Source organism: Salmo salar, unplaced genomic scaffold, assembly GCF_905237065.1.
Source record: "Salmo salar unplaced genomic scaffold, Ssal_v3.1, whole genome shotgun sequence".
NCBI lineage: Eukaryota > Metazoa > Chordata > Actinopteri > Salmoniformes > Salmonidae > Salmo > Salmo salar.
In genome coordinates this window covers 104,762-127,534 of record NW_025550108.1, presented here as the reverse complement: position 1 = coordinate 127,534, position 22,773 = coordinate 104,762, and the positions used below count along the sequence as shown (strand labels likewise).

General features: G+C 42.2%; 2 protein-coding genes and 1 non-coding gene across 3 annotated transcripts in view; all 3 read left to right on the top strand.

The window, feature by feature from the left end:
• Positions 1-1,460: 1,460 nt before the first annotated feature.
• LOC106610543 (sodium channel and clathrin linker 1-like) lies at positions 1,461-5,197 on the top strand (the record flags this gene model as incomplete). Its single annotated transcript, XM_045713652.1, is given in 6 exon segments — positions 1,461-1,603; positions 1,764-1,956; positions 3,665-3,861; positions 4,012-4,090; positions 4,379-4,474; positions 4,874-5,197. Coding segments are annotated over 6 exon segments (771 nt in total), but the record flags the coding sequence as incomplete, so codon positions are not given.
• A 558-nt stretch (positions 5,198-5,755) lies between these two features.
• Positions 5,756-22,773, top strand: part of LOC106597004 (dynein axonemal heavy chain 6-like) — a gene marked incomplete at its 3' end in the record, with an annotated part of 114,558 nt that continues 97,540 nt past the window's right edge. Inside the window, 4 exon segments of the mRNA XM_045713651.1 lie at positions 5,756-5,878; positions 6,219-6,516; positions 6,692-6,886; positions 7,361-7,644. Of these exon segments, the coding sequence (XP_045569607.1) occupies positions 6,256-6,516; positions 6,692-6,886; positions 7,361-7,644 (740 nt within the window).
• Positions 7,031-7,151, top strand: LOC123739197 (small Cajal body-specific RNA 8). The gene has a single exon (XR_006767631.1).

Here is a 22,773-nt window from a genome sequence, read left to right as displayed (position 1 = left end):
GAGAGGTGAGGAGGGCAGTGGAGGAGGAACTGAGAGAGGGGAGTGGAGAGGTACCTGAGAGAGTGAGGAGGGCAGTGGAGGAGGAACTGGAGAAGGTGAGGAGGGCAGTGGAGGAGGCTGGAGAAGGTGAGGGGGAGTGGAGGAGGAACTGGAGAAGGTGAGGGGGCAGTGGAGGAGGAACTGGAGAAGGTGAGGGGGGAGTGGAGGAGGACCTGGAGAAGGTGAGGGGGGAGTGGAGGAGGAGGACCTGGAGGAGGACCTGGAGAAGGTGAGGAGGGGAGTGGAGGAGGAGGACCTGGAGAAGGTGAGGGGGGGAGTGGAGGAGGAGGACCTGGAGAAGGTGAGGGGGAGTGGAGGAGGAGGAGGACCTGGAGAAGGTGAGGGGGGAGTGGAGGAGGACCTGGAGAAGGTGAGGGGGGAGTGGAGGAGGACCTGGAGAAGGTGAGGGGGGGAGTGGAGGAGGAACTGGAGAAGGTGAGGGGGGGAGTGGAGGAGGAACTGGAGAAGGTGAAGGGGGGGAGTGGAGGAGGAGGACCTGGAGAAGGTGAAGGGGGGGGAGTGGAGGAGGAGGACCTGGAGAAGGTGAGGGGGGGAGTGGAGGAGGACCTGGGCAAGGTGAAGGGGGGAGTGGAGGAGGACCTGGAGAAGGTGAGGGGGGGGAGTGGAGGAGGACCTGGAGAAGGTGAGGGGGGGGAGTGGAGGAGGACCTGGAGAAGGTGAGGGGGGAGTGGAGGAGGAACTGGAGAAGGTGAAGGGGGGGAGTGGAGGAGGACCTGGAGAAGGTGAAGGGGGGAGTGGAGGAGGACCTGGAGAAGGTGAAGGGGGGGAGTGGAGGAGGAGGACCTGGAGGAGGACCTGGAGAAGGTGAGGGGGGAGTGGAGGAGGACCTGGAGAAGGTGAAGGGGGGGAGTGGAGGAGGAGGACCTGGAGAAGGTGAGGGGGGGAGTGGAGGAGGACCTGGGGAAGGTGAAGGGGGGAGGGGAGGGGGAGGAGGAGGACCTGGAGAAGGTGAGGGGAGTGGAGGAGGACCTGGGGAAGGTGAGGGGGGGGAGTGGAGGAGGACCTGGAGAAGGTGAGGGGGGAGTGGAGGAGGACCTGGGGAAGGTGAGGGGGGGGAGTGGAGGAGGTGAGGGGGGAGTGGAGAAGGTGAGGGAGTGGAGGAGGTGAGGGGGGAGTGGAGGAGGAGGACCTGGTGGAGGTGAGGGGGGGAGTGGAGGAGGAGGACCTGGAGGAGGTGAGGGGGGGGAGTGGAGGAGGAGGAGGACCTGGAGGAGGTGAGGGGGGGGAGTGGAGGAGGACCTGGAGGAAGTGAGGTGATTGGGGAAGAAGTCATACTATTGTTTTAGTCTTACCAAACTGGATCGTACATTCCTACAGGTGGTGAAAGAACTTAATAGGGAATGGAGGGTATGAAGCATTATAATGCATTATAACCTGTTCCTATGTCATCTGTACTCCAGGTATATAAGGAGGGTAGAGGAGAGCCAGAGTACAGGAAGATGGAGGCCCTCCACCAGAGGTCTCTGAATGCTGAGAGACTGAAGGATGACATGAACATCACCCTGCAGAGCACACAGAACAAGATGAAGAAAATGGAGATGGAGTGAGACATTTCTGTGTGCTTAGTCTGAGCTGCTGATCTGAGATCTGTGTTTAGCTATTAAGTGTGCTTTTTTAGGCTGCCTGTTTCATCTGTCTGGACCCGAGTGTATACAGTACTTTGTCATCTAAATGCCCCCTCTCCCTCCCCTTTCCCCCCGCAGCTACAGTGAGGAGTTGTCCCGGTGCCAGGAGGAGGTGCGGCGGCTGCAGGGGTCTCTGTCTGCAGCCAGGGAGGACTGCAGCGGGGTCAGCGAGGAGCGGCTCCAGCTGCAGCAGGAGAACATGCAGCTCCGCAGGGAGATGGAGGAGCTACGCAAGGCTAGCATGATGACCCAGAGGAGAGCTAAGCAGCAGGTGAGACTACCTGGTTAAACACCTTTAAGACTAGACTGGATGCAGTATGAACGGGAGGGATCAGGATAGAGACCAACTATGCAAGGCTTTGCTGCTCGCACAGAGATGGGCAAAACAGCACGTAAGACCAGTCTGTTGAGGTAAACATCTGATAGCACCAGTCTGTAGAGCACAGATAAGAGCTATATGACATTTGAGAGATGGTGAGCCAATGAGAGGTAAAGGAAAACCAGACCACCGGTCAGAGAGAGTGGGAGATGAGGAGGGATACAGGTCTAGCAGGTTGAGGAAGGTGGGAGATGAGGAGGGATACAGGTCTAGCAGGTAGATGAGGGATAGTGGTCTAGCAGGTAGAGGAAGGTGGCAGATGAGGAGGGATACAGGTCTAGCAGGTTGAGGAAGGTGGGAGATGAGGAGGGATACAGGTCTAGCATGTAGAGAGGAAGGTGGGAGATGAGGAGGGATACAGGTCTAGCAGGTAGAGAGGAAGGTGGGAGATGAGGAGGGATACAGGTCTAGCAGGTTGAGGAAGGTGGGAGATGAGGAGGGATACTGGTCTAGCAGGTAGAGAGGAAGGTGGGAGATGAGGAGGGATACAGGTCTAGCAGGTAGAGGAAGGTGGGAGATGAGGAGGGATACAGGTCTAGCAGGTAGATAAGGGATAGTGGTCTAGCAGGTAGAGAGGAAGGTGGGAGATGAGGAGGGATACAGGTCTAGCAGGTTGAGAGGAAGGTGGGAGATGAGGAGGGATACAGGTCTAGCAGGTAGAGGAAGGTGGGAGATGAGGAGGGATACAGGTCTAGCAGGTAGAGAAGGTGGGTGAGGGATACAGGTCTAGCAGGTAGAGCGGAAGGTGGGAGATGAGGAGGGATACAGGTCTAGCAGGTAGAGAGGAAGGTGGGAGATGAGGAGGGATACAGGTCTAGCAGGTAGAGAGGAAGGTGGGAGATGAGGAGGGATACAGGTCTAGCAGGTAGAGGAAGGTGGGAGATGAGGAGGGATACAGGTCTAGCAGGTAGAGGAAGGTGGGAGATGAGGAGGGATACAGGTCTAGCAGGTAGAGAGAAGGTGGGAGATGAGGAGGGATACAGGTCTAGCAGGTTGAGAGGAAGGTGGGAGATGAGGAGGGATACAGGTCTAGCAGGTAGAGGAAGGTGGGAGATGAGGAGGGATACAGGTCTAGCAGGTAGAAGAAGGTGGGAGATGAGGGATAGTGGTCTAGCAGGTAGAGAGGAAGGTGGGAGATGAGGAGGGATACAGGTCTAGCAGGTTGAGAGGAAGGTGGGAGATGAGGAGGGATACAGGTCTAGCAGGTAGAGGAAGGTGGGAGATGAGGAGGGATACAGGTCTAGCAGGTAGAGGAAGGTGGGAGATGAGGAGGGATGCAGGTAGAGAGGAAGGTGGGAGATGAGGAGGGATACAGGTCTAGCAGGTAGAGAGGAAGGTGGAAGATGAGGGATACAGGTCTAGCAGGTAGAGAGGAAGGTGGAAGATGAGGCATACAGGTCTAGCAGGTAGAGAGGAAGGTGGGAGATGAGGAGGGATACAGGTCTAGCAGGTAGAGAGGAAGGTGGGAGATGAGGAGGCATACAGGTCTAGCAGGTAGAGAGGAAGGTGAAAACAAGATGAGGGTTAAACTGGTGGGTAGGTCAAGTCGGAGACACTCACAAACGCACACCCACCCTCACTTCCCCCCTTCTCTCCCCAGGTTTCCCAGATGGAGCAGGAGTATTCCCTAAAGGAGCAGGGTCTGGATGCCCGGGTCAGGGAGCTGGAGGAAAGCAGTAGGAGCTCCAGTGCTGAGCTGACCCGCCTCCTCTCTGCCCAGCAGAAGACCAGCCAGCGCTGGAAGGAGGAGGCCAAGACCCTCACCCTGACCTTCCACACCAAACTCACCAGCCTCAAGTTAGTTCAATGTACTGGGTACACCTGGGCGTATCTGACCAGTAAACTGTGATTTGAAGTTCTTACTGACACCCCACCGTAATAGCCCAGTGTCCAGTATGTGTTTGATGATTGGTCGCTTACAACTATAACAAGGTCTGTTGGTTTCAGGGGTGAGCTGAATCGACAGAAGCAACGTTGTCAGGAACTGGAGATCCAGCTGGTGACTGACCACGAGACCATAGTAGAGGTGATTCTAACACACACACACACACACACATACATACATACATACATACATACATATATACATACATACATACATACATACATACCATTTTATAGAAGATAAAAAAGGAACACAGACAATTGTTCAACTTACGTGAATTCAACACACTACTCACATCTTGTAACCAATAGCAACCCGCATCATAATTCATATAATGAGGAAATGTGATGTCACTGTATTGTTGCTGGGTCCAGTAGGGAATGAAGTGTCTCTAATGTTGTGGTTGAAATGTGTCATATTGTTGTCTAGTACGAGAGGCAGATGGCAGAGTATCAGGAGAAGAACAGTCGTCTCCAGAGGCGTTTGACTCAGGCAGAACAGAAGGCAACTACAGCATCACAACAGGTACTAGGGGTCTTACACTGGGGCCAGGGAGAGGCGCACATTGATGATGTCAGCTCAGTTGTCTGATATCCACACAGGGTCATATTTATTGGGCACACTGAAGTAAAACAGTTAAAAAAACGTTGTGCAACAGAAACTAAAAGGGAGTTATTGGACATGTGTAGGTAGCCCCTCCCTGTTTTAGTCAGTGTTACTTAGTTTGGTGTCTAGTGAATAGGACCCTGGATCTTATTGAGATGCAGTACTGGAACGCTGCAGAGCTAGAAACGACGTGTCTCCTGTCTGTTCTACATGATGCATTCTACATGGAAACCATCTTTGAAGAAGCCCTGATACTGAGAGGACCTCATTGGCTTTGACTGTTTCTAACACACCCATTTTTCTGTCTTTCTCTTTCAGCTGAGTATAATGACGTCACAGAGAAGGAAAACGTCGTCCATGGCAGACCTGGAGTCTCTATAGCGGTGTGCCGGGATGGGACTTAAGGGTTTTGGGCACTTGTCCGCTGTGCCATACGATATTTAAAAATATAACATTTCACTTGCCGTTGGGCTAGTTGGCCACAATTTCTACTAGCCAGTCTGAAATGTACTAGCATCGGGCTAGCTTCATTTCCATCCCTGACTGTGTGCATTGCCAACCATTTCTACAGAAATGCCAATGTCTGTTATGGATTTATACCATTTACTGTGATGTCTGTTATTAAAATATATTTAAATTATCTTTCTGGTGTGTTTTATTGTCATTGTTGGGAAATTAGGAAATATTTTTGTGGTGTAACTTTCTGTGGTCATTGTTTTGGGAAATATTAAAATACATTTTCTTGGGTGTTGTCATTGTAATATTCACTTTCTGTGATCATTGTTGGGAAGTATTTAAATCCACCTTTCTGTGGTGGGATAAATTAACTAAATTAATTCACTGGTTCTTATGGTCATGTTTAATTTGTGTGTGGTTGAGTGACTCTCTCCAGGATGCTCTGTCAGGTTAGACTGGGATAGTATGTGTTTCAATTTTGCAGAATCAAGACGATAACAGGAATGCCTCTGGAGTTTCAACTGCAACACATCTTTGAGGTCCAGAGTTTTACCATGAAGAAGAAACGATGTATGACAGCCCGCGTTCTGTTGGGAATCAAGCAATACAAACCTTGGGACTGAATGGTATCTAGCTATACAAACCTTGGGAAGTGAATGGTATTAGAGTTCTACTGCAAAGCGCGCATGTGCAGGTGTTGGTCGTCCGCGCCGTGTGCTGGGAGGTGCTGGTTGCTAAGAAACCGGAAACTCGAGATCACTGTGTTTCCACTTTTGACAAGACAACCAGCGATAAGAAGTGTAGCTAATGTTTTTGATTCCGTAGTTTCTCTACTAATGTCTATGTTAAAGTGCCATTGATAGCTATGTAAGTAATACACCTTGACTTGCTCAGAAATATGTTATAAATTGCTAGCGCTACATTGTTTCTGTTAACCAAACTGACGGTTTGTGGTAACACTTTATATAACCCTCAGCGTTAGCGGATATTGTTGGCTATGTTTGTTTTGAACTCTTTGATTTAACGTTATATTGCAATGTTTATCTCTTGTTGCCAGGTAAGTTGCGAACCAATTGTTATGTCAGTTATGTGTAAGATGACTTGCATGCTACTATAGTTTGCTTTGACACTTGAGCTGATAGACCAAAACGAAAGGGAGAGCTTATCGTTCCCCCACCTCCCTCTCCTTCTTCACCCCCACACACAGTATCCACTCAGACCCTGAGAGGCAGTCTGAGGCCACCATGTCTTCGTTCTCCCAGAAGGGGTCCCCTCGCTGCCAGGCTGGCCCAGGGAGAGAGGAGGTGACTGGGGCCCGACAGCAGATGACCCTCCCATTCGCCATGTCCCTGGGCCATGTAGACCCAGAGGCATTGAGAGCCAGGTTGATCTCAGTAGCCCCGAGTCAGGCACAACGCAACCCGGACGCCCTGGTCTTCACACACACCACCAAGGCCCAGGAACGCAGGAGGGCAGGGCAGAGACCCGTACCGCTGGAGATACTGGTGGGTGGGGTGTGTGTGTGAAAAAGAGAGGAATATAGGGACCCAGCCACTTGTAAACGCTGTTTGCGCACAGTAATGTTTTCTAAATATCAGCCTTTGTTCTCACAACCATCCCAGACATCAACTGCCCCATAAGCACATAAACACCTCTATTTACACATCTTCTCTCATTTAGCCAGTCCTGAAGAAGTACCAGGACCACAAGCAGCCAGAGTTCATCCACAGGCAGAACCGGGAGAGGCTGATCCAGTCGGGCTGGAAGCCGCCGTCGCCCTCCCTTGCTGGGGTAGAGTGGATGGACATGGCCCCTGACAGACAGAGCTCCACCCTCCACCTCCCTGAGCTGCCTGACCACGTCAAGGAGAAACAGGTGGAAGACTGAGAAGGGCTCTGCTGGACAGATAGATGTCATGCAGATTTGACATGGTTTAATTTGGAATCAAGATTATCTTAACCATGATTTCACTAGTGATATACAGCCATGTTCTGAAATAAAATGATTGATTGTAGACGGTGGGAGGCAGATACTGAGCTGTGCTCTGTCCGTCACTAGCCCTCCCTATAGCGTCCTCGGTCTCTGATGACCGTGGCTAAGCTAAGAGGTATCACAGTGGACCAATACGGGGCAGACAACTGTTAAACTCATAGCCTTTCTTGTTCTGTTTTAACCAGTAGTTCCATCAACCTCATTTGAGCCACAGAAGAATTCAGTCCACAATCAATATCTGTCTCTTTTGTTGTCGAGAGACGTAGTACAAAGTCCCCTTTCAGCTGTTCATGATGCTTTTCAAAGTCAAATAAATAAATAATAGCCTAACTGACGGTCACTGCTTCCTCCCTCCAGGCTCAGATGACCCAGAGTACCCTGTGTTCCCCCTCTCCCCCCAAACGCCCTCGTTCCTCCAAGTCCACAAAGCCCTCCCCCACCGGACCCTTCCTCCACTCCCCCTTCCCTCTCCCAGCCAGTCACCCCCTCATCTTCAGCTCGGCAGAGGATGTGATCCGTGCCAAAATACGCTCCCCGCCGGACATCGTCAGAATCATCCGGAACAACCCTCACCTGGGCTTCCTGTACATGACCTCTACCGCACCCAAGACCTCCATCAAATATGATGCTTATAACCTCAAGTAAGAGAGGGAGAAACACACACCACCCTAACCTACATCAGATATGATGTTTATAACCTCAAGTAAGAGAGGGAGAAACACACACCATAACCTACATCAGATATGATGTTTATAACCTCAAGTAAGAGAGGCAGAAACACACACCATAACCTACATCAGATATGATGTTTATAACCTCAAGTAAGAGAGGGAGAAACACACACCATAACCTACATCAGATATGATGTTTATAACCTCAAGTAAGAGAGGGAGAAACACACACACCATAACCTACATCAGATATGATGTTTATAACCTCAAGTAAGAGAGGGAGAAACACACACCCTAACCTACATCAGATATGATGTTTATAACCTCAAGTAAGAGAGGGAGAAACACACACACCATAACCTACATCAGATATGATGTTTATAACCTCAAGTAAGAGAGGGAGAAACACACACCTAACCTACATCAGATATGATGTTTATAACCTCAAGTAAGAGAGGGAGAAACACACACCATAACCTACATCAGATATGATGTTTATAACCTCAAGTAAGAGAGGGAGAAACACACACCATAACCTACATCAGATATGATGTTTATAACCTCAAGTAAGAGAGGGAGAAACACACACACCTAACCTACATCAGATATGATGTTTATAACCTCAAGTAAGAGAGGGAGAAACACACACCATAACCTACATCAGATATGATGTTTATAACCTCAAGTAAGAGAGGCAGAAACACACACCATAACCTACATCAGATATGATGTTTATAACCTCAAGTAAGAGAGGGAGAAACACACACCATAACCTACATCAGATATGATGTTTATAACCTCAAGTAAGAGAGGGAGAAACACACACCATAACCTACATCAGATATGATGTTTATAACCTCAAGTAAGAGAGGGAGAAACACACACCATAACCTACATCAGATATGATGTTTATAACCTCAAGTAAGAGAGGGAGAAACACACACACCATAACCTACATCAGATATGATGTTTATAACCTCAAGTAAGAGAGGGAGAAACACACACCATAACCTACATCAGATATGATGTTTATAACCTCAAGTAAGAGAGGGAGAAACACACACCATAACCTACATCAGATATGATGTTTATAACCTCAAGTAAGAGAGGGAGACACACACACCATAACCTACATCAGATATGATGTTTATAACCTCAAGTAAGAGAGGGAGAAACACACACCATAACCTACATCAGATATGATGTTTATAACCTCAAGTAAGAGAGGAGAAACACACACCATAACCTACATCAGATATGATGTTTATAACCTCAAGTAAGAGAGGGAGAAACACACACACCCTAACCTACATCAGATATGATGTTTATAACCTCAAGTAAGAGAGGGAGAAACACACACCATAACCTACATCAGATATGATGTTTATAACCTCAAGTAAGAGAGGGAGAAACACACACCATAACCTACATCAGATATGATGTTTATAACCTCAAGTAAGAGAGGGAGAAACACACACCATAACCTACATCAGATATGATGTTTATAACCTCAAGTAAGAGAGGGAGAAACACACACCATAACCTACATCAGATATGATGTTTATAACCTCAAGTAAGAGAGGCAGACACACACACCATAACCTACATCAGATATGATGTTTATAACCTCAAGTAAGAGAGGGAGAAACACACACACATAACCTACATCAGATATGATGTTTATAACCTCAAGTAAGAGAGGGAGAAACACACACCATAACCTACATCAGATATGATGTTTATAACCTCAAGTAAGAGAGGGAGAAACACACACCATAACCTACATCAGATATGATGTTTATAACCTCAAGTAAGAGAGGGAGAAACACACACCATAACCTACATCAGATATGATGTTTATAACCTCAAGTAAGAGAGGGAGAAACACACACCATAACCTACATCAGATATGATGTTTATAACCTCAAGTAAGAGAGGGAGACACACACACCATAACCTACATCAGATATGATGTTTATAACCTCAAGTAAGAGAGGGAGAAACACACACACCATAACCTACATCAGATATGATGTTTATAACCTCAAGTAAGAGAGGGAGAAACACACACCCTAACCTACATCAGATATGATGTTTATAACCTCAAGTAAGAGAGGGAGAAACACACACCATAACCTACATCAGATATGATGCTTATAACCTCAAGTAAGAGAGGGAGACACACACACCATAACCTACATCAGATATGATGTTTATAACCTCAAGTAAGAGAGGGAGAAACACACACCATAACCTACATCAGATATGATGTTTATAACCTCAAGTAAGAGAGGGAGAAACACACACCATAACCTACATCAGATATGATGTTTATAACCTCAAGTAAGAGAGGGAGAAACACACACCATAACCTACATCAGATATGATGTTTATAACCTCAAGTAAGAGAGGGAGAAACACACACCATAACCTACATCAGATATGATGTTTATAACCTCAAGTAAGAGAGGGAGAAACACACACCATAACCTACATCAGATATGATGTTTATAACCTCAAGTAAGAGAGGGAGAAACACACACCATAACCTACATCAGATATGATGTTTATAACCTCAAGTAAGAGAGGGAGAAACACACACCATAACCTACATCAGATATGATGTTTATAACCTCAAGTAAGAGAGGGAGAAACACACACCATAACCTACATCAGATATGATGTTTATAACCTCAAGTAAGAGAGGGAGAAACACACACACCATAACCTACATCAGATATGATGTTTATAACCTCAAGTAAGAGAGGGAGAAACACACACCATAACCTACATCAGATATGATGTTTATAACCTCAAGTAAGAGAGGGAGAAACACACACCATAACCTACATCAGATATGATGTTTATAACCTCAAGTAAGAGAGGGAGAACACACACACCATAACCTACATCAGATATGATGTTTATAACCTCAAGTAAGAGAGGGAGAAACACACACCATAACCTACATCAGATATGATGTTTATAACCTCAAGTAAGAGAGGGAGAAACACACACCACAACCTACATCAGATATGATGTTTATAACCTCAAGTAAGAGAGGGAGAAACACACACCCTAACCTACATCAGATATGATGTTTATAACCTCAAGTAAGAGAGGGAGAAACACACACCATAACCTACATCAGATATGATGTTTATAACCTCAAGTAAGAGAGGGAGAAACACACACCATAACCTACATCAGATATGATGTTTATAACCTCAAGTAAGAGAGGGAGAAACACACACCATAACCTACATCAGATATGATGTTTATAACCTCAAGTAAGAGAGGGAGAAACACACACCATAACCTACATCAGATATGATGTTTATAACCTCAAGTAAGAGAGGGAGAAACACACACCATAACCTACATCAGATATGATGTTTATAACCTCAAGTAAGAGAGGGAGAAACACACACCATAACCTACATCAGATATGATGTTTATAACCTCAAGTAAGAGAGGGAGAAACACACACCATAACCTACATCAGATATGATGTTTATAACCTCAAGTAAGAGAGGGAGACACACACACCATAACCTACATCAGATATGATGTTTATAACCTCAAGTAAGAGAGGGAGAAACACACACACCATAACCTACATCAGATATGATGTTTATAACCTCAAGTAAGAGAGGGAGAAACACACACCATAACCTACATCAGATATGATGTTTATAACCTCAAGTAAGAGAGGGAGAAACACACACCATAACCTACATCAGATATGATGTTTATAACCTCAAGTAAGAGAGGGAGAAACACACACCATAACCTACATCAGATATGATGTTTATAACCTCAAGTAAGAGAGGGAGAAACACACACCATAACCTACATCAGATATGATGTTTATAACCTCAAGTAAGAGAGGGAGAAACACACACCATAACCTACATCAGATATGATGTTTATAACCTCAAGTAAGAGAGGGAGAAACACACACACCATAACCTACATCAGATATGATGTTTATAACCTCAAGTAAGAGAGGGAGAAACACACACCATAACCTACATCAGATATGATGTTTATAACCTCAAGTAAGAGAGGGAGAAACACACACCATAACCTACATCAGATATGATGTTTATAACCTCAAGTAAGAGAGGGAGAAACACACACCCATAACCTACATCAGATATGATGTTTATAACCTCAAGTAAGAGAGGGAGAAACACACACCATAACCTACATCAGATATGATGTTTATAACCTCAAGTAAGAGAGGGAGAAACACACACCATAACCTACATCAGATATGATGTTTATAACCTCAAGTAAGAGAGGGAGAAACACACACCATAACCTACATCAGATATGATGTTTATAACCTCAAGTAAGAGAGGCAGAAACACACACCATAACCTACATCAGATATGATGTTTATAACCTCAAGTAAGAGAGGGAGAAACACACACACCATAACCTACATCAGATATGATGTTTATAACCTCAAGTAAGAGAGGGAGAAACACACACCATAACCTACATCAGATATGATGTTTATAACCTCAAGTAAGAGAGGGAGAAACACACACCATAACCTACATCAGATATGATGTTTATAACCTCAAGTAAGAGAGGGAGAAACACACACCATAACCTACATCAGATATGATGTTTATAACCTCAAGTAAGAGAGGGAGAAACACACACCATAACCTACATCAGATATGATGTTTATAACCTCAAGTAAGAGAGGGAGAAAACACACACCATAACCTACATCAGATATGATGTTTATAACCTCAAGTAAGAGAGGGAGAAACACACACCATAACCTACATCAGATATGATGTTTATAACCTCAAGTAAGAGAGGGAGAAACACACACCATAACCTACATCAGATATGATGTTTATAACCTCAAGTAAGAGAGGGAGAAACACACACCATAACCTACATCAGATATGATGTTTATAACCTCAAGTAAGAGAGGGAGAAACACACACCATAACCTACATCAGATATGATGTTTATAACCTCAAGTAAGAGAGGGAGAAACACACACCATAACCTACATCAGATATGATGTTTATAACCTCAAGTAAGAGAGGGAGAAACACACACCATAACCTACATCAGATATGATGTTTATAACCTCAAGTAAGAGAGGGAGAAACACACACCATAACCTACATCAGATATGATGTTTATAACCTCAAGTAAGAGAGGGAGAAACACACACCATAACCTACATCAGATATGATGTTTATAACCTCAAGTAAGAGAGGGAGAAACACACACCATAACCTACATCAGATATGATGTTTATAACCTCAAGTAAGAGAGGGAGAAACACACACCATAACCTACATCAGATATGATGTTTATAACCTCAAGTAAGAGAGGGAGAAACACACACCATAACCTACATCAGATATGATGTTTATAACCTCAAGTAAGAGAGGGAGAAACACACACCATAACCTACATCAGATATGATGTTTATAACCTCAAGTAAGAGAGGGAGAAACACACACCATAACCTACATCAGATATGATGTTTATAACCTCAAGTAAGAGAGGGAGAAACACACACCATAACCTACATCAGATATGATGTTTATAACCTCAAGTAAGAGAGGGAGAAACACACACCATAACCTACATCAGATATGATGTTTATAACCTCAAGTAAGAGAGGGAGAAACACACACCATAACCTACATCAGATATGATGTTTATAACCTCAAGTAAGAGAGGGAGAAACACACACCATAACCTACATCAGATATGATGTTTATAACCTCAAGTAAGAGAGGGAGAAACACACACCATAACCTACATCAGATATGATGTTTATAACCTCAAGTAAGAGAGGGAGAAACACACACCATAACCTACATCAGATATGATGTTTATAACCTCAAGTAAGAGAGGGAGAAACACACACCATAACCTACATCAGATATGATGTTTATAACCTCAAGTAAGAGAGGGAGAAACACACACCATAACCTACATCAGATATGATGTTTATAACCTCAAGTAAGAGAGGGAGAAACACACACCATAACCTACATCAGATATGATGTTTATAACCTCAAGTAAGAGAGGGAGAAACACACACCATAACCTACATCAGATATGATGTTTATAACCTCAAGTAAGAGAGGGAGAAACACACACCATAACCTACATCAGATATGATGTTTATAACCTCAAGTAAGAGAGGGAGAAACACACACCATAACCTACATCAGATATGATGTTTATAACCTCAAGTAAGAGAGGGAGAAACACACACCATAACCTACATCAGATATGATGTTTATAACCTCAAGTAAGAGAGGGAGAAACACACACCATAACCTACATCAGATATGATGTTTATAACCTCAAGTAAGAGAGGGAGAAACACACACCATAACCTACATCAGATATGATGTTTATAACCTCAAGTAAGAGAGGGAGAAACACACACACCATAACCTACATCAGATATGATGTTTATAACCTCAAGTAAGAGAGGGAGAAACACACACCATAACCTACATCAGATATGATGTTTATAACCTCAAGTAAGAGAGGGAGAAACACACACCATAACCTACATCAGATATGATGTTTATAACCTCAAGTAAGAGAGGGAGAAACACACACCATAACCTACATCAGATATGATGTTTATAACCTCAAGTAAGAGAGGGAGAAACACACACCATAACCTACATCAGATATGATGTTTATAACCTCAAGTAAGAGAGGGAGAAACACACACCATAACCTACATCAGATATGATGTTTATAACCTCAAGTAAGAGAGGGAGAAACACACACCATAACCTACATCAGATATGATGTTTATAACCTCAAGTAAGAGAGGGAGAAACACACACCATAACCTACATCAGATATGATGTTTATAACCTCAAGTAAGAGAGGGAGAAACACACACCATAACCTACATCAGATATGATGTTTATAACCTCAAGTAAGAGAGGGAGAAACACACACCATAACCTACATCAGATATGATGTTTATAACCTCAAGTAAGAGAGGAGAAACACACACCATAACCTACATCAGATATGATGTTTATAACCTCAAGTAAGAGAGGGAGAAACACACACCATAACCTACATCAGATATGATGTTTATAACCTCAAGTAAGAGAGGGAGAAACACACACCATAACCTACATCAGATATGATGTTTATAACCTCAAGTAAGAGAGGGAGAAACACACACCATAACCTACATCAGATATGATGTTTATAACCTCAAGTAAGAGAGGAGAAACACACACCATAACCTACATCAGATATGATGTTTATAACCTCAAGTAAGAGAGGGAGAAACACACACCATAACCTACATCAGATATGATGTTTATAACCTCAAGTAAGAGAGGGAGAAACACACACCATAACCTACATCAGATATGATGTTTATAACCTCAAGTAAGAGAGGGAGAAACACACACACATAACCTACATCAGATATGATGTTTATAACCTCAAGTAAGAGAGGGAGAAACACACACCATAACCTACATCAGATATGATGTTTATAACCTCAAGTAAGAGAGGGAGAAACACACACCATAACCTACATCAGATATGATGTTTATAACCTCAAGTAAGAGAGGGAGAAACACACACCATAACCTACATCAGATATGATGTTTATAACCTCAAGTAAGAGAGGGAGAAACACACACCATAACCTACATCAGATATGATGTTTATAACCTCAAGTAAGAGAGGGAGAAACACACACCATAACCTACATCAGATATGATGTTTATAACCTCAAGTAAGAGAGGGAGAAACACACACCATAACCTACATCAGATATGATGTTTATAACCTCAAGTAAGAGAGGGAGAAACACACACCATAACCTACATCAGATATGATGTTTATAACCTCAAGTAAGAGAGGGAGAAACACACACCATAACCTACATCAGATATGATGTTTATAACCTCAAGTAAGAGAGGAGAAACACACACCATAACCTACATCAGATATGATGTTTATAACCTCAAGTAAGAGAGGGAGAAACACACACCCTAACCTACATCAGATATGATGTTTATAACCTCAAGTAAGAGAGGGAGAAACACACACCATAACCTACATCAGATATGATGTTTATAACCTCAAGTAAGAGAGGGAGAAACACACACCATAACCTACATCAGATATGATGTTTATAACCTCAAGTAAGAGAGGGAGAAACACACACCATAACCTACATCAGATATGATGTTTATAACCTCAAGTAAGAGAGGGAGAAACACACACACCATAACCTACATCAGATATGATGTTTATAACCTCAAGTAAGAGAGGGAGAAACACACACCATAACCTACATCAGATATGATGTTTATAACCTCAAGTAAGAGAGGGAGAAACACACACCATAACCTACATCAGATATGATGTTTATAACCTCAAGTAAGAGAGGGAGAAACACACACCATAACCTACATCAGATATGATGTTTATAACCTCAAGTAAGAGAGGGAGAAACACACACCATAACCTACATCAGATATGATGTTTATAACCTCAAGTAAGAGAGGGAGAAACACACACCATAACCTACATCAGATATGATGTTTATAACCTCAAGTAAGAGAGGGAGAACACACACACCATAACCTACATCAGATATGATGTTTATAACCTCAAGTAAGAGAGGGAGAAACACACACCATAACCTACATCAGATATGATGTTTATAACCTCAAGTAAGAGAGGGAGAAACACACACCATAACCTACATCAGATATGATGTTTATAACCTCAAGTAAGAGAGGGAGAAACACACACCATAACCTACATCAGATATGATGTTTATAACCTCAAGTAAGAGAGGGAGAAACACACACCATAACCTACATCAGATATGATGTTTATAACCTCAAGTAAGAGAGGGAGAAACACACACCATAACCTACATCAGATATGATGTTTATAACCTCAAGTAAGAGAGGGAGAAACACACACCATAACCTACATCAGATATGATGTTTATAACCTCAAGTAAGAGAGGGAGAAACACACACCCTAACCTACATCAGATATGATGTTTATAACCTCAAGTAAGAGAGGGAGAAACACACACCATAACCTACATCAGATATGATGTTTATAACCTCAAGTAAGAGAGGGAGAAACACACACCATAACCTACATCAGATATGATGTTTATAACCTCAAGTAAGAGAGGGAGAAACACACACCATAACCTACATCAGATATGATGTTTATAACCTCAAGTAAGAGAGGGAGAAACACACACCATAACCTACATCAGATATGATGTTTATAACCTCAAGTAAGAGAGGCAGAAACACACACCATAACCTACATCAGATATGATGTTTATAACCTCAAGTAAGAGAGGGAGAAACACACACCATAACCTACATCAGATATGATGTTTATAACCTCAAGTAAGAGAGGGAGAAACACACACCATAACCTACATCAGATATGATGTTTATAACCTCAAGTAAGAGAGGGAGAAACACACACCATAACCTACATCAGATATGATGTTTATAACCTCAAGTAAGAGAGGGAGAAACACACACCATAACCTACATCAGATATGATGTTTATAACCTCAAGTAAGAGAGGGAGAAACACACACCATAACCTACATCAGATATGATGTTTATAACCTCAAGTAAGAGAGGGAGAAACACACACCATAACCTACATCAGATATGATGTTTATAACCTCAAGTAAGAGAGGGAGAAACACACACCCTAACCTACATCAGATATGATGTTTATAACCTCAAGTAAGAGAGGGAGAAACACACACACCATAACCTACATCAGATATGATGTTTATAACCTCAAGTAAGAGGGAGAAACACACACCATAACCTACATCAGATATGATGTTTATAACCTCAAGTAAGAGAGAGAGAAACACACACCATAACCTACATCAGATATGATGTTTATAACCTCAAGTAAGAGAGGGAGAAACACACACACCATAACCTACATCAGATATGATGTTTATAACCTCAAGTAAGAGAGGGAGAAACACACACACATAACCTACATCAGATATGATGTTTATAACCTCAAGTAAGAGAGGGAGAAACACACACCATAACCTACATCAGATATGATGTTTATAACCTCAAGTAAGAGAGGGAGAAACACACACCATAACCTACATCAGATATGATGTTTATAACCTCAAGTAAGAGAGGGAGAAACACACACCATAACCTACATCAGATATGATGTTTATAACCTCAAGTAAGAGAGGGAGAAACACACACACCATAACCTACATCAGATATGATGTTTATAACCTCAAGTAAGAGAGGGAGAAACACACACCATAACCTACATCAGATATGATGTTTATAACCTCAAGTAAGAGAGAGAAAAACAACACACCATAACCTACATCAGATATGATGTTTATAACCTCAAGTAAGAGAGGGAGAAACACACACCATAACCTACATCAGATATGATGTTTATAACCTCAAGTAAGAGAGGGAGAAACACACACCATAACCTACATCAGATATGATGTTTATAACCTCAAGTAAGAGAGGGAGAAACACACACCCATAACCTACATCAGATATGATGTTTATAACCTCAAGTAAGAGAGGGAGAAACACACACCATAACCTACATCAGATATGATGTTTATAACCTCAAGTAAGAGAGGGAGAAACACACACACCATAACCTACATCAGATATGATGTTTATAACCTCAAGTAAGAGAGGGAGAAACACACACCATAACCTACATCAGATATGATGTTTATAACCTCAAGTAAGAGAGGGAGAAACACACACACCATAACCTACATCAGATATGATGTTTATAACCTCAAGTAAGAGAGGGAGAAACACACACCATAACCTACATCAGATATGATGTTTATAACCTCAAGTAAGAGAGGGAGAAACACACACCATAACCTACATCAGATATGATGTTTATAACCTCAAGTAAGAGAGGGAGAAACACACACCATAACCTACATCAGATATGATGTTTATAACCTCAAGTAAGAGAGGGAGAAACACACACCATAACCTACATCAGATATGATGTTTATAACCTCAAGTAAGAGAGGGAGAAACACACACCATAACCTACATCAGATATGATGTTTATAACCTCAAGTAAGAGAGGGAGAAACACACACCATAACCTACATCAGATATGATGTTTATAACCTCAAGTAAGAGAGGGAGAAACACACACCATAACCTACATCAGATATGATGTTTATAACCTCAAGTAAGAGAGGGAGAAACACACACCATAACCTACATCAGATATGATGTTTATAACCTCAAGTAAGAGAGGGAGAAACACACACACATAACCTACATCAGATATGATGTTTATAACCTCAAGTAAGAGAGGGAGAAACACACACCATAACCTACATCAGATATGATGTTTATAACCTCAAGTAAGAGAGGCAGAAACACACACCATAACCTACATCAGATATGATGTTTATAACCTCAAGTAAGAGAGGGAGAAACACACACCATAACCTACATCAGATATGATGTTTATAACCTCAAGTAAGAGAGGGAGAAACACACACCATAACCTACATCAGATATGATGTTTATAACCTCAAGTAAGAGAGGGAGAAACACACACCATAACCTACATCAGATATGATGTTTATAACCTCAAGTAAGAGAGGGAGAAACACACACCATAACCTACATCAGATATGATGTTTATAACCTCAAGTAAGAGAGGGAGAAACACACACACCATAACCTACATCAGATATGATGTTTATAACCTCAAGTAAGAGAGGGAGAAACACACACCATAACCTACATCAGATATGATGTTTATAACCTCAAGTAAGAGAGGGAGAAACACACACCATAACCTACATCAGATATGATGTTTATAACCTCAAGTAAGAGAGGGAGAAACACACACCCATAACCTACATCAGATATGATGTTTATAACCTCAAGTAAGAGAGGGAGAAACACACACCATAACCTACATCAGATATGATGTTTATAACCTCAAGTAAGAGAGGGAGAAACACACACCATAACCTACATCAGATATGATGTTTATAACCTCAAGTAAGAGAGGGAGAAACACACACCATAACCTACATCAGATATGATGTTTATAACCTCAAGTAAGAGAGGGAGAAACACACACCATAACCTACATCAGATATGATGTTTATAACCTCAAGTAAGAGAGGGAGAAACACACACCATAACCTACATCAGATATGATGTTTATAACCTCAAGTAAGAGAGGGAGAAACACACACCATAACCTACATCAGATATGATGTTTATAACCTCAAGTAAGAGAGGGAGAAACACACACCATAACCTACATCAGATATGATGTTTATAACCTCAAGTAAGAGAGGGAGAAACACACACCATAACCTACATCAGATATGATGTTTATAACCTCAAGTAAGAGAGGGAGAACACACACACCATAACCTACATCAGATATGATGTTTATAACCTCAAGTAAGAGAGGGAGAAACACACACCATAACCTACATCAGATATGATGTTTATAACCTCAAGTAAGAGAGGCAGAAACACACACACCATAACCTACATCAGATATGATGTTTATAACCTCAAGTAAGAGAGGGAGAAACACACACCATAACCTACATCAGATATGATGTTTATAACCTCAAGTAAGAGAGGCAGAAACACACACCATAACCTACATCAGATATGATGTTTATAACCTCAAGTAAGAGAGGGAGAAACACACACCATAACCTACATCAGATATGATGTTTATAACCTCAAGTAAGAGAGGGAGAAACACACACCATAACCTACATCAGATATGATGTTTATAACCTCAAGTAAGAGAGGGAGAAACACACACCATAACCTACATCAGATATGATGTTTATAACCTCAAGTAAGAGAGGGAGAAACACACACACCATAACCTACATCAGATATGATGTTTATAACCTCAAGTAAGAGAGGAGAAACACACACCATAACCTACATCAGATATGATGTTTATAACCTCAAGTAAGAGAGGGAGAAACACACACCATAACCTACATCAGATATGATGTTTATAACCTCAAGTAAGAGAGGGAGAAACACACACCATAACCTACATCAGATATGATGTTTATAACCTCAAGTAAGAGAGGGAGAAACACACACCATAACCTACATCAGATATGATGTTTATAACCTCAAGTAAGAGAGGGAGAAACACACACCATAACCTACATCAGATATGATGTTTATAACCTCAAGTAAGAGAGGGAGAAACACACACACCATAACCTACATCAGATATGATGTTTATAACCTCAAGTAAGAGAGGGAGAAACACACACCATAACCTACATCAGATATGATGTTTATAACCTCAAGTAAGAGAGGGAGAAACACACACCATAACCTACATCAGATATGATGTTTATAACCTCAAGTAAGAGAGGGAGACACACACACCATAACCTACATCAGATATGATGTTTATAACCTCAAGTAAGAGAGGGAGAAACACACACACCATAACCTACATCAGATATGATGTTTATAACCTCAAGTAAGAGAGGGAGAAACACACACCATAACCTACATCAGATATGATGTTTATAACCTCAAGTAAGAGAGGGAGAAACACACACCCATAACCTACATCAGATATGATGTTTATAACCTCAAGTAAGAGAGGGAGAAACACACACCATAACCTACATCAGATATGATGTTTATAACCTCAAGTAAGAGAGGGAGAAACACACACCATAACCTACATCAGATATGATGTTTATAACCTCAAGTAAGAGAGGGAGAAACACACACCATAACCTACATCAGATATGATGTTTATAACCTCAAGTAAGAGAGGGAGAAACACACACCATAACCTACATCAGATATGATGTTTATAACCTCAAGTAAGAGAGGGAGAACACACACACCATAACCTACATCAGATATGATGTTTATAACCTCAAGTAAGAGAGGGAGAAACACACACCATAACCTACATCAGATATGATGTTTATAACCTCAAGTAAGAGAGGGAGAAACACACACCATAACCTACATCAGATATGATGTTTATAACCTCAAGTAAGAGAGGGAGAAACACACACCATAACCTACATCAGATATGATGTTTATAACCTCAAGTAAGAGAGGGAGAAACACACACCATAACCTACATCAGATATGATGTTTATAACCTCAAGTAAGAGAGGGAGAAACACACACACCATAACCTACATCAGATATGATGTTTATAACCTCAAGTAAGAGAGGGAGAAACACACACCATAACCTACATCAGATATGATGTTTATAACCTCAAGTAAGAGAGGGAGAAACACACACCATAACCTACATCAGATATGATGTTTATAACCTCAAGTAAGAGAGGGAGAAACACACACCATAACCTACATCAGATATGATGTTTATAACCTCAAGTAAGAGAGGGAGAAACACACACCATAACCTACATCAGATATGATGTTTATAACCTCAAGTAAGAGAGGGAGAAACACACACCATAACCTACATCAGATATGATGTTTATAACCTCAAGTAAGAGAGGGAGAAACACACACCATAACCTACATCAGATATGATGTTTATAACCTCAAGTAAGAGAGGGAGAAACACACACACCATAACCTACATCAGATATGATGTTTATAACCTCAAGTAAGAGAGGGAGAAACACACACCATAACCTACATCAGATATGATGTTTATAACCTCAAGTAAGAGAGGGAGAAACACACACCATAACCTACATCAGATATGATGTTTATAACCTCAAGTAAGAGAGGGAGAAACACACACCATAACCTACATCAGATATGATGTTTATAACCTCAAGTAAGAGAGGGAGAAACACACACCATAACCTACATCAGATATGATGTTTATAACCTCAAGTAAGAGAGGGAGAAACACACACCATAACCTACATCAGATATGATGTTTATAACCTCAAGTAAGAGAGGGAGAAACACACACCATAACCTACATCAGATATGATGTTTATAACCTCAAGTAAGAGAGGGAGAAACACACACCATAA